Source organism: Lolium rigidum, chromosome 6, assembly GCF_022539505.1.
Source record: "Lolium rigidum isolate FL_2022 chromosome 6, APGP_CSIRO_Lrig_0.1, whole genome shotgun sequence".
NCBI classification, from domain to species: Eukaryota; Viridiplantae; Streptophyta; class Magnoliopsida; order Poales; family Poaceae; genus Lolium; species Lolium rigidum.
In genome coordinates, this window is record NC_061513.1 from 335,947,027 (window position 1) to 335,960,031 (window position 13,005).

General features: G+C 48.6%; 1 protein-coding gene across 1 annotated transcript; it reads left to right on the plus strand.

Moving 5' to 3' along the window:
• Positions 1-335: 335 nt before the first annotated feature.
• Positions 336-2,610, plus strand: LOC124664855 (ribosome production factor 2 homolog). Its single transcript, XM_047202281.1, has 5 exons — positions 336-345; positions 949-1,097; positions 1,482-1,703; positions 2,222-2,455; positions 2,545-2,610. Exons 1-5 carry the CDS (start codon positions 336-338, stop codon positions 2,608-2,610), a joined length of 681 nt encoding a protein of 226 aa, XP_047058237.1.
• The last annotated feature ends 10,395 nt before the right edge of the window (positions 2,611-13,005 follow it).

The window sequence follows — 13,005 nt, forward strand, 5'->3', positions numbered from 1 at the left end:
CAAAAGAAATTTCAAACGGTTAAGCGTGTGTAACGAATTTGGAAAAATTCGCTCAAAACTTCATACACGAAATTGACTATTTACGACTGATGAAACTTGAAATCGATTATTGAAATTGGTTCATATCATCGACACACATATTTTTCAGGTGCAACTTAGTTTAATTCGATTCAGAGTATGGTTGTATTGATTTGAAGAGAGTGTATATCGAGGAGTGTAAGGAAAGTAAGCAAGGTTACATCTGTGGAGTGTGGAGCAGAGGAGTGAAAAGAACGAACCCTGAAAAAAGGCTGATTCAGTTAAATGCGGTAAAACACTGTTTTAAGAATCGTGTGATGCAACAACGTAAGTGAGGCCAATCAAGGCCAGTCAACCAAATAAGCTCCTGAACGATATAACCATACTCTGAGTTTGGAGCAGCAAGTTTCAGACGCACTCTTTTTCTTACCAAGGTACCTAAGGGAATTGGAAGGTTTTTAATGAGGCGACTTGCTTGCTTAATATATTATGTTTTCAAAAAAAAAAAAGGCCAGTCAACCAAACAGGGCAAAAACTGCGCCCCATGCGAGCCAGGGGCCTCGGGCAACCAAACGCGCTCTAAACCACGCACCTCCGCCCTCAGAAACCGCCGTCGGCGGCGGCTTGCTCTACCTCGCGAGCTCCTCTCCTGGGATCTTGCCTCCATATGCTGGGTAGGCTGCTATCCATCTCCTCACACGCGGCCGCATCCATCTCCTCGCGCTAAGCCTAGATCCTCGAAACGCGTCGCCGCTGGTGTCCTCACCTGCCCCACCTCCGGTATCCAGACACACACCGTCCCCTCCCCTGGCTCGTGCCTTCCACGGGAATTCACAGCGCACAGCCGGGGAGTATAGCACCGTGCGAGACGGGCAACACCGTCCCTGCACGAGCGCGGCCCTGAAATTGGCACATCCGATGCTGGAACAGTACGGTACCCCGGACGGCCGGACGAGGAGGCCATCCCTTCCCTGCGCGGCTTGGGTTCGATCTTCGTCGGAGGAAGATGGTACGTGGCGATCAGGGTTCCCAAGAGCATGCGCGCCAAGCGCGAGCTCCTCAAGCACGCGCCCAAGATTGTAAGCTCCACATCTCTTCCACCCTTTCGCCACGTGTTGCAAATCTATCTTCAATTTACAGTACCTGGACATTATTTGACATGGAAGCATTGGTGAACTTGTCAAAGATAAAAGGTTGCAGTGAAAACTTGCCGAATTGTGGCTAATCGGAAACTTGTACTTTCCAGCAAGCCTCAAAAATTAGTGTCATGTAGTATCTTTGCAAGACTGTTTTCCTTTTGACTGAATCACGAAAGGTAGTGGTGTATTTTCTGGATAGGTGTCTAAGTATCGTGCAGATGATCACGCTAATCTTATTAGAAGGCTCTGCTTCTTCGGAACCTTCGATGTGAGGAAACCTGAAATAATATGTATGTTGACTTTTTCTTCTAATGCTTGTTCCAGGTTGAGAAAGGCAAGAAGATGCTTATCCTCTACGGTACAAAGACTAGTGCGGTTCTGAACTCTGTGCTGGCAGATCTTTTCCACCCGAAGCGTGACCATGCAGTGAAATACACCAAGAAGAAAGACAGCATCATGCGATTTGAGAGAGGGGGTGAAACTTCTCCCGAGTTCTTCTCCCTTGAGTCTGAGTGCAGTCTTTTAATTAGTGGTAAGTTCCATTATGTTGGCTTAACCTGCAGTTCCACCATGTAGTTGGTGAAAAATGGAATTTCTGTTAACCCCAGAAAAAAGAATATATGATGATTTGTGTAGCAAGTAAAATGACTTAGTTAGCTGAACAAAGAATTTATTAGCATTCATTTAAGACCTATTTGAAACTTTCTCACTTTCTGTTACTCCCTCCGGTCCTAAATATAAGCCATATAATTTCTGGCACGGAAATTAAGAAACGCATATTTAGAAAAAATTACACCATATTTGGCTAGGGTTAACCGTAAGTAATTGCTGTGAGCTAATAGAGGACTTTGCATAAGATAAGTAAACCTAATCAAATCTCCAAAAATATTGTCCATACAAGTAGGGCAACGCAATAAACCTTATATTCTGGATTTTTTTTCAAAAAAATATATGGCTTATATATAGGAACGGAGGGAGTATAATGATTGGTTCGGTTGCCATCATGTATTTACAGAGTTTATCTTTCCCCCGTTTATAGCTGTAACTATTTATGCCTTTTGCAGTATGGTTCTCATTCAAAGATGAGGCCCACCAATCTTGTTTTGGGAAGGATTTATGATCACCACATATACGACCTTACTGAGAACTACAAATCCATAGAATCCTATGTATATGTTAAGAAGTTGGCTCCTAAGCTTGGAACAAAGCCTTTCTTTGCCTTCATCGGAGAGCAATTTGAGAGTGTTGAAGAGCTGAAGAATTCGAAAGAAATGCTGGTTGATCATTTCAATGGAGAGGTACGCATTTTTATTTGTATGATCGTGTTTACGTGTAGGACATAAGTAATCTCTTGAGCTTCATAGTAACCTCTTTACTGTTGATATATGTGGTAGATAATCTGAACCTTGTTGGCGTTGATCGGATATTTGTCTGCAGAACTTCTTTTTTTTGAGTTTAAGGCAGTCGATCCTGCCACCCGATTAGATAGAATAGAATGTGTAATTACAGAAATGAACCACATCAAAAGGTAATCTGAGCCACAAACGCTCCCCGTCTTCTTCGACACATTCAGAGACGCGCCTCGGTCGCTCCCCGCGGGCGACCTGGGCGCTACCCGTAGCTGTCGGGAGAAGCCCCGCCTCCACCTTCCTCCCTCGCCGCCGCCGGCAAGCGTCGCCGGGCAAAGCCCGCGCGGCGTGGGCGGCGGCGGGATCTTCCTTCTCCGCTCCAGGGAGGCGGGCTGCGCGGGGCAGCTTCGTCGTTCGGAGGCGCGGACCGGTGCCTGGCTTTGGCGCGCGGCGACGTGGAGCTCCCGCTGCTGCGCCATGGACGGCCGTGCTCAAGCGAGCGGCGCTCAAGCGAGCGTCGTGGCGGGTCGCGGTCGCGCTCAAGCGAGCAGACGACTTCAGATCGGCGCCGGGGGAGCGGCCTGCGGTGGTTGGTCACGGCCTCAGGCGGGCGTCGGCGTGATGGCGGAGGCTCCAGGCAGCGCGACGGGGTCGGCAAGCGCGGGCGCGCTGGCGTTCTTCTTCCGCCTGGCGGCGCGGGCCAGGATCTGGCGGCGCGGGCCCGGATCTGGGCCGCGGGGGCCGTGGCCTTTGCGTGGTGGCGCGAGGCCTTGCTCCGGTTCTGCACCTAGACGCGCAAGCGCGCTGGCGGCCAGGGTCCCTCATCCCTGGCGCGGTGCGGGCGTCCGGGTCGCTGCGGGCGCCCGATCCGGGCCTTTGCGGGCCATGGCGCGGCTCCTTGACGAGCGCGGCGGCTGGGGACCCGTCCCGATCTGGTGCTCCGACAGTTGTTTGAAGCGGAGTGTGGTGCTGGTTTTGGCTGATGCGTCGGGGGTGGGCGTCTGGTGGTCGGCGGCAAGGTCACATGCTGCGTTGGCTGCGCTCCTTCAACCCGAGCTTCAAGAGAGTTCGATGGCGGAGATGGCATGCCAGGCGAAAGCTTTGCACCTATCCTGAGTAGGTGCCGATGACGACGGTGCCCACGGGAGCCGTACTCCTTCTTGAAGGCGTCTTCGTGAGCTACATCTCCCGGCTGTCGCGGGTGTCTGGTGTTCTCCTGGTGAAAACCTGAGCTCCTCGTGAGCGGGCGACGGCGACATCTATGCCGCTACCTTCTTGAAGGCGCCGCCTTTGGAGGCCTCGACACTTGTGGTGCGGTAGGTTTGCATCAACTAGGCATGGTTGCCTTGCGGCCGAAGATGGTGGACGCCGGGGCAGCGGCTCCGGACGGTGGATGGTGCGTCGAGGCGGCGGCCTCGAACGGCCTTGCAACTACAGGCACATGGGGTGTGGTTGTGGTCTAACAAGGCAAGGGTGGCGTGCTCGTGCTACGTGGGTAGCGAGTCCGTCGGCCCGGTCGGCGCGATCGGATGGTCGGCCTGGCTGGCATGTCGGGGCGGCGGCCCCGGATCTTTTGGCGCGGCGTTCGTGGTCTGCGGATGATCGTCTAGTGTAGCCTGGGCTACGAGGCGTCTAGTCCGTGCGGTGTTGTGGCTCGAAACCGAGCAGGGGAAGCCGGAGTGGCGGCTCCGGGCACGGATGTGGGTGTTTTGTGCAATGGTGGCTTTGTGTCGTGTGGACGACGAGGCTCTGTTGTTTGTGCGGTTTTTCGACCTTTTTTTCCTCAAAAATGGGGTCATTTTGTACGGTTTTTAGGCCCGGTTTTCCTCATAAACTGGGTCAAGCGGTCGTCTTGACCTTCTCCTCTATTGCGATGAATATAACAGTTCTCCTGCTGTTATTCAAAAAAAAAAAAGGAGGGGGAGCGAGGCGGAGGCCGAGCGATCAACACGTCAGGATGAGGAGCGTCTGGTGGAGTTGATGAAGGAAATGGTGCTGGGCAGCGAGGAGGAGAATGCAACGAACGCCGGTGGTGGAAGAAGGGAGGAGCTGACGGTGATCTGCAGCTCCCACCGTTGTCAACTAAGTTGTTGCTTGATTGCCCAGGTTGTGTTAATAAATTTTACTTTATTATTGGTCGTGCTGAAAGTGTCATGGTTGCAGTGCTGCATTTTTCTTTAGGTACTACTATTCATACACTTCTGAATTCTAATTTGGGTGTTCAGAAGTAAGAGGAAAGCCAAATTAGAGCATTGCTGCTCTAAATGGTCAAGTCTCTGTATTGATATGGTTATCTATTGGTATCAGCTTTAGAGAAAAATATGTGTGAAATTAAAAGATGATTCGTGAAGTGCTGAGTTAAAGAAAAACAAGTGATACGTGAACATTAGAATTTTAAAGTCATCCTCTTGCAACCTGTAATGATATTGGGTTCTAAATTTAAAGGTGGATGTAAGAGGCAGTTTTTGTCGAATCATGGAAAAGGATGATTTCAACCTGCCCCAGAATGCTGCCACCCGATCATGTAGGTTTCATGTTCCATGAGCAAAGGTCCCAAAAGTTTTTTATCGTATTTTTGTCAGTTCAGGTGATGGTTGCTTAATAAGTGTCATTATGTTCTTCTTAGGTAGGGACTTTAGGATGATTCAACTGATATAAGAATATCCCGCTGCACACTGATTCCTTGCTTTCTCTTTTGAAGTTCAGTTTTGTCTAAAATAAAATATCACAGAGACTATTTTACAGTAAACCCAAATTCTATTCATGTATGGACAATCATGCATCTCAACCTTTTGTAAGTCAACGGAATCAGTTCTCACTGTCGTATATGCTAATTTATTCTTCGTTTGTAGATGCTCATCATTTGCATGTTTTAATCCCACGAGTGGTGACATGATAACATGTTTAGTTTTTATTTTTTTATTTTTTGCCACTGGCCTATCAACTATGCTTTAGCTTTGTTCATTCATATTTAAATTGGGCACTGAAATTGCTTACATTATATGTTCTTGTGAAAATCTTTAACTGGTTTTCTTCGATGTGCTTCAGGTGTTATTATTGCCGCAGTAATATTTGATATTGCTCTTTACGAGATTCTAACGTTGATAAACAGGGTTGTTAGGGATATAAACTTTGCAAATTAATGAAAATTAGATTGATTTCCTACAACAGGGACCACTATCAGTTGAATGTAATGCCAGCTATCAAATGATCGTGAATATGGTACTTCTTTTTTGCGTCTGGCATAACCCTACAGTTTTTATATAATCGTATTTTAGTGCCATTCCCTTCTTACTAGCTGCTTGTTGTGCTACAATTTTTTTTTCTGTTGTAGCGCTAGAATCATATTAGCATTGCGTTCTTTCTCATTTCATTTCGTTTGACAAGCTTCTCAGGATACCAATGGCCTATGGCACATATATGATGCCTTTTAGTTCTTATTTATTCTGTATTCATCCAATTTTTTGTTAATAGAATGATTACCGTGAATAGTAGCCAATGAGTTGAAATCTTATTCTAGCTTGACACTGGACTGATATATCTCTAGTAGTATGTAGAAGGGGCTGCCCTTCAATTCAGGAAGCAAATGACTTCTGAGATTGGCTTCGTTTTTATGGTCAATCTTTCTAGCGGTTCCTTGTGTCGACTAATACACCTCATATCCATTTCAGGTTGTTGAAAATACTCAAAAAATAAAGAGCCAATGCATTCATGTAAGAAACCATTTCTTCCTAATAAGTAGATATCTTTGTACAATATATGATCGTATTTTGCAATGGAGACGCAATTCAGTAAACCAGATCTTCGAATTTGAGAAGAATGACACTGCTAGAATGATTGGATATATTGCTAAGGTGCAACGCTTCTTGCAAGAAATGATTTGGTGCAACAAAAGTAAAGAATAGGTGAAGGACCATCATCTATCACTATGAATACAGCTCCCCAGCCCAAACCCAATAATTAATTAGCAGCTCACAAGTCACAGCACATGGCTACCATGAAATATCAAAGTCAGTGATTGCCGGCGACACGGTGGAGTGCTTTTTTTCCTGATCAGGAGTTTCGTTTTGCACAGCATGTCAGCAGATTAGAATACAACAGAGTGTGTTAATGTATCCTCTGGAAAAATATAGGCTGATATTTCTTTACTATCCTTATTATTGTTTTATTCACATTGTCGTACATTAATCTGTGATAACGTGGTTCTATGTTGCTATTTATTTAGTTAGTTTAGAACTGTGCAGTCGCAAAATATTTTTAAGGTATTTAACCTCTCAGAGTAGACTGATATTTCTATCCTTTTTTGCTTCATTCAGACATTCATTAATGCATGCTTACGCTGTTGTTATTTAGGTGTACATTTATGCAGTCACAGGCTTATCTTTAGCTCTGGTAAATAGCTTTTGTAGACTGGATCTTGTTGTGTCTGCACTGCGCACACTGACCGACGTAGGGCAGCACATACAACTTCTGTTATACTATACCGGCATCAGAATGCTCTACAGCTGCCTTGCAGGCAGAATTGCGCGTGGGTCCACCACGCTGACCACACCATTTCAAGACTACCTTTTGATTCCAATAATGATATGTGCAGATTCCTATACCTTCTGATTGTTTCGCCTAGAGGAAACTAAATCCTGCTGATAGCAGGCATTACTAACCAGGATAGTATCTCACATAATAATGGTACGTACTATAATTGTTTGATATGAAAATCATATCGCAGGCATATATATATCATTTCATAGGCTTTTCTTCATGTATGTATGTATGGAATGTGCCAATTAATATGATTTTATCAATTAGGTTAACAGATCTCGCAGTTAATTAGGATCATATACTCTCTCTATATATATACTGATGCAAGAGGCAGTCGTTGAAACATCGCCTTTCTCAATTTCATCGAGAAAAAATTCCAATGAAGGGGGCCAGCGTGGTTTACGTGATTGCTCTTTTGTTCATGGCGTGTCTTGTTGGTCGACAATGTAAGCATAATATCATATCTGGACTATCACACTCTTTATATTCTCGCAGCAGGTCACTATCTCTGAAAATTTTATTACTCCATTTATATGAGGTGGTATATATATACTTGCACATCAGGCGCTCACAAGTCACAACTATATAATGTTTGCATATACATGTAGGTCGTCCTGAAACCCGAAGGACCTATCAAGACGGGCGTGCCAACACGACTGCGGTGGAATTATCGTTAGATGAGAGCAAGATTCACTTGAAATTTTGTGTGATTAGGGACTGCAAGACCAAAGGTGAAGCATACAGAAAAAGATGTGACTGCTGCGTCACTAGGCCAGGAATACCGTGTTTCCATTCCCTAAAAGATTGTCAGGCAAATTGCCCACCCATAGAATCAAAATAAGGGCGGGTACCATATTTTTCGATGTGCGATCAAAATGGCAAGAAAACAGCAATTTATTTGATTCCTTGTGTGTTCGAAGAAAGCAGTTCGATCGATTTGTTTGGCCTCCAACTTAACGACGGTAGCTAGCTCGATTCGATTTTTTTCCGGACTGGCGTGGCGTGCGTGCTTTGGCCTGGTCTGAATTTTGTTGTGCACACGCCGTTAGTCAACAGATCGATCCATCCATTCATCCATTTGCTTGATTCAGTAACGTGCGTGTGGACCAGGGGCGATCATTAGTTTAAGTTAGTTTGGTTAACAATAATGCTACACCAACGTGGGGGTTATGGCCGGCTTACGGGCTGACAAGGCCTGGATCCGACGTGGGAGCTGAACGAAGAAAAAAAAGCAGGACATATATACCGCTAATTTTGCAACGAAAAACTCAAACTTCCCCGTACTCTTTGGCCTTCGTTGAGATCGGAAGCTGCAACCCGCCACCGAACGGGCATACGGAGCTCCCCATCTTCCTCAACCTGTAGTAGACCTTGCCGTTGTGCCCCCAGCCGAGCTGCTCCCCGGACGCCGGACGTGCCGCTAATTATGCCAGAAGCGGAAACTGGAACGTAAATTTTCCAGGTTCAGATCGGGGGATACAGAGCTACCTCTATGCCAGAAGCGGAAACTGGAACGTAAATTATGCCAGAACGGACGATGACCTCCTCGCAGAGTTCTGGGCGGACGCGGGATTTCCATCTCCGTCGTCGCGCACTCTCGCGCTTCTGGGAACGGCTCTCCACGCCGGGATCGGTGCCGTCAGGTATGGATGTTAACGGTTCAAGTTTGTGCAGGTCGACGACTTCGTCTACTCCGGCCATGGCGCGGAGAGTGGCACGACGTGGAGGGAGCTCCGCGTCGGCCTCTCCAATGGGGCTTTGCCTGTCTCGGCCTCCTCGGGTCGGTAGCTGGCGAGGGCCGCTGCCGCACCGCCGCGTGACGCCTCTACCGGTCCTAGGTCTCTTACTCGACGCAGCAGCCGCCGCGCATTCTCCGAAGTGCCCGACCGTGGCGTCCTCTCCGTCGAGCCCGGCCGCAGCTGCCGTTTCGAGTTCGCCGTCAATCACGCGTACTGCAGAGACGAGAGATGATCCGCCCGTGGATTCCGCGATCGTGGGCCTGCATGCATGCGCTGGGCCCGTCAGGGAGGACGTGGACTTGGCGGTGCCGTTTGGGTGGACCCACTTGAGGCGGAGGCGACGTAGGGTTCCTCGGCTCCTTCGCATCTAGCCTCCAACTCGCGCACACTCTTCTCTCTCGACGCCATCGTGCCCGTCGTCGCTGCTTTCCTCACCGTCTTCGTTCAGGGTCTCCTCTGCACCGAGTCCGTCACCAACTGCTCGCATGTCGTCACCTCGGCCAGTGCTGCCTCCGCCCTGGTCCCCCGATCGCCGCTCCTACCTGTTCGTGGCCGTGTTGCCGCCGACGGGAGGCATGGCGGATCCCCGGCCACCTGTGGCGGCTACACCGGGTGCCGTAGCTGGGGCGACTTCGAAGGGTGGCGGGGCGAGGGCGGCATCCAGGCCGGCTGCTGCTCGGCCGCCTCCTCCATCCGTCACGCAGTCGCCGGGTGCTGCAGTCCTCGGTTTTCTTCAACCGCAGCAGCTACCGAGCGGACTCCAACATAATCAGCAACTTTTTCAGCAGCAGGAGGAGGCCCAGGCCACAGGGGCAGGGCGTGCATTACCCGCCTCCGATAGCGCCGTACCAACCCACCGCGCTGCTGCCGTTCCATCCGTTGCAGCCCCTTTCAAGGAAACCTGGCCCGCCGGCTTATATCCCGCAAGTAGCCCCTCGGTTCATGCAGCAACGCCCTTTTGTTCCACCAAGTTTCCAGCCACAGCAACAATAGTATCCTCAGCCGTCGTTTGGTCAGTACCAACAACAACAGTTTGTGCCTCCAACCATAGCGGCAGCGGGGCAGGTTGGGTCAAGAAACAAGTGTAAGAAGAAGAAGGGTGGACCGCCAGGTCAGGTTGTGCAGCAGCCTTAGTTTCTTCAGCAGCCAGACCAGTTTATGCAGCCGTAGGTAGTGGTGTCGGCGGGCGTTCCAGCTGGAGCGGTGGAGTCGGTTACACCTATCCCGGAGGTGACTGTGGTGTTCGATGATGCTACTTCTTCGGAGCCTGCTTTGGTTGTGGATGCGGTTCAGGGTAATGGGAAGAAGTCCTGGAAATGTTGGAAGTGTGCAGTTGATTCTCATGCCACCAAAGACTGCACGGTCCAACATTATTGTCTTGTTTTTGATTATTTTAAACACCCTACTTTGAGATGTCCGACTCTACGCCTTCCAAGGCCTTCGTCCTTCGTTACAGGAGAAGGGACTGATGATGCTTTGCTTTGCTTGTCTGACTGTGTGCATAAGGCACACCTTGCACCGACCTGTTCTCCCAAAGCCCTGGTGACTATCATAGATGACAAGGTCCCGGCAAAGGCAATCCAAGATTTGATGAAGAGGATTTATCCGCTTAATGTGCAGTGGAAATGGGAGGCTGTCGCTCATGGGGATGATGCTTTTCTCATTGGGTTTCCTTCGGCGGAAGATCTACAATGTGTTGATGGTTTCCAGATGGGGTGCCGGCTCATAAGGCAACAGCTTCGGTCTCAGTTTGGAAGGCTCAGGACATCCCTCACAAGGCTGAGCTGAAGCCGGTGTGGGTACACGTGGAGGGGGTACCTTATACGGTCCGACACTTCCATGATTTATTGGCGGTTGGGACTCTTCTTGGTGTTCCACGGGATGTTGATCTCGTTTCTTTACGGAGTCGTGGCGTTGTGCGTATTTTTTGGGCTATGGTCAACCCTAAGGCTCTGGAGGGACAGGTGGATGATATAGGACCGTTCCTCGCCGTGGCATGTGCTGTCAAGCTGAAACTTTTTGACTTTGTGTTCCGTCGTGAGCCGGTGGATTTTGCTGTAGACCCGTCTTTCACTCCTTTCTTCTGGAGGCAGAAGGGAGATGATATGGATGAGGAGGACTTGGGTAATGACAAGGATCACGATTCCTCTTGCCCATCCGGGGCGGCACCGGCGTCCAAAGCTTCCAATATGGAGGTGGACGCTTCCATGCCCTCTTCCTCGGCAAGTAAAGGGAAGTCGATGGCGGTGTCTACTGTCTTATGCCCGATCATTACTCCTTATATTGATACTCCGGAGACTCTAAGAGGCTTGGAGATTGTTGAGAGGGTTAGCAAGGTGTCTCCGTAGCTGGTGTATCGGCATATAGTGTCTCCGTTGGAGATGGATGTTGGTTCCCCGGTTTCTAGGGTGGATGCTGATGTCTACGGGTGCTTCTATTCTTGTAGACAGTGTTGGGCCTCCAAGAGCAGAGGTTTGTAGAACAGCAGCAAGTTTCCCTTAAGTGGATCACCCAAGGTTTATCGAACTCAGGGAGGAAGAGGTCAAAGATATCCCTCTCATGCACCCCTGCAACCACAAAGCAAGAAGTCTCTTGTGTCCCCAACACACCTAATAGGTGCACTAGTTCGGCGAAGAGATAGTGAAATACAAGTGGTATGAATGAATATGAGCGATAGTACGGCGCTAGAAAAGTGCTTGAGCGTGTGCAGTTGATGGTAGTAATATTGCGAGGAAGTAAACATGTAACAAAACGAGTAAACAAGCAGCTGATAGCGATATTTAGGAACAAGGCCTAGGGATCATACTTTCACTAGTGGACACTCTCAACATTGATCACATAACAGAATAAATAAATAGATGCTAGACTCTACACCCTCTTGTTGGATGATGAACACCACTAACCGTGTAGGATTACACGAACCCTCAATGCCGGAGTTAACAAGCTCCACAATATTCAATGTTCATATTTAAATAACCTTAGAGTGCATAACAGATCAACATAACCAAACCAAGTACTAACATAGCATGCACACTGTCACCTTCACACTACGAAAGGAGGAATAGATCACATCAATACCATCATAGCAATAGTTAACTTCATAATCTACAAGGGATCACAATGTGTTATCACCAGATTTTGGTCAAATCAGGAGGTGGGCCGTAAGAGAGATGGGCTTGGAAGATTACACGTGGAAGATCTCTGAAGCGGCCTTGCACGAGGAGTTTGGGCTGGATTGCCCGTGTATCTTTAATTATGGTAGATTGTATCTTAGATTAAAAGTTAGAGTTTGTATCGTGCACGGTGGGGATTATTCCCACGTTAGAAAGTCCCCTGGACTATAAATATGTATCTAGGGTTTATGGAATAAACAACAACCAACGTTCAATCAAACAAATCAATCTCGGCGCATCGCCAACTCCTTCGTCTCGAGGGTTTCTACCGGTAAGCGACATGCTGCCTAGATCGCATCTTGCGATCTAGGCAGCACAAGCTCCACGTTGTTCATGCGTTGCTCGTACTGAAGCCTTGTTGATGGCAAGCAACGTAGTTATCATAGATGTGTTAGGGTTAGCACAGTTCTTCGCGTAACATGCTATCGTAGTGCAACCCTTGCATGTCTAGCCGCCCTCACACCTATCTTAGGTGTGGGGGCGGCACCCCGCTTGATCATTATTTAGTAGATCTGATCCGTTACGGTTGCTCCTTGTTCTACAAGGATTAGTTTAATATCTGCAATAGTTAGGCCTTACAAAGGGGGGGAGGATCCAGCGGCACGTAGGGTGTCGTTCGCTAGTCCTAAACAGGATGTTCCGGGGATCAACTTCGTGTTGGTTTTTAGGCCTTGTTTTAGGATCGGCTTACGATCACCGTGCGTGGCCGCGAGGCCCAACCTGGAGTAGGATGATCCGATTATGCGGTGAAAACCCTAAATCGTCGTAGATCTAATTAGCTTTATCTTGATCAAGCAGGACCACCATATATTCGTGCACCTTGTACGAATCATGGGTGGATCGGCTCCCTGAGCCGATTCACAGGATAACCTGAGAGCCGATCGAGGCTCGTATTTAATGTTTACGTGTATGCCATGCGAGAAACTAAGCGAGGCATCTCCATCACCTTCCCGACCGGTATAGGTCAGGTGGCACGCCCTTGCAATCAGCATCGGACGTGTGACCAGAAGGCTTTGCGGGCCGTCGCTCGGAGGGACCTCAGCCAGCC

Coding starts and splice junctions, on each gene's coding strand:
- LOC124664855 (XM_047202281.1), top strand. Junction 1,098..1,481: donor TCAAGCACGCGCCCAAGATT/GTAAGCTCCACA, acceptor TGCTTGTTCCAG/GTTGAGAAAGGCAAGAAGAT. Junction 1,704..2,221: donor TTAGTGGTAAGTTCCATTAT/GTTGGCTTAACC, acceptor TGCCTTTTGCAG/TATGGTTCTCATTCAAAGAT.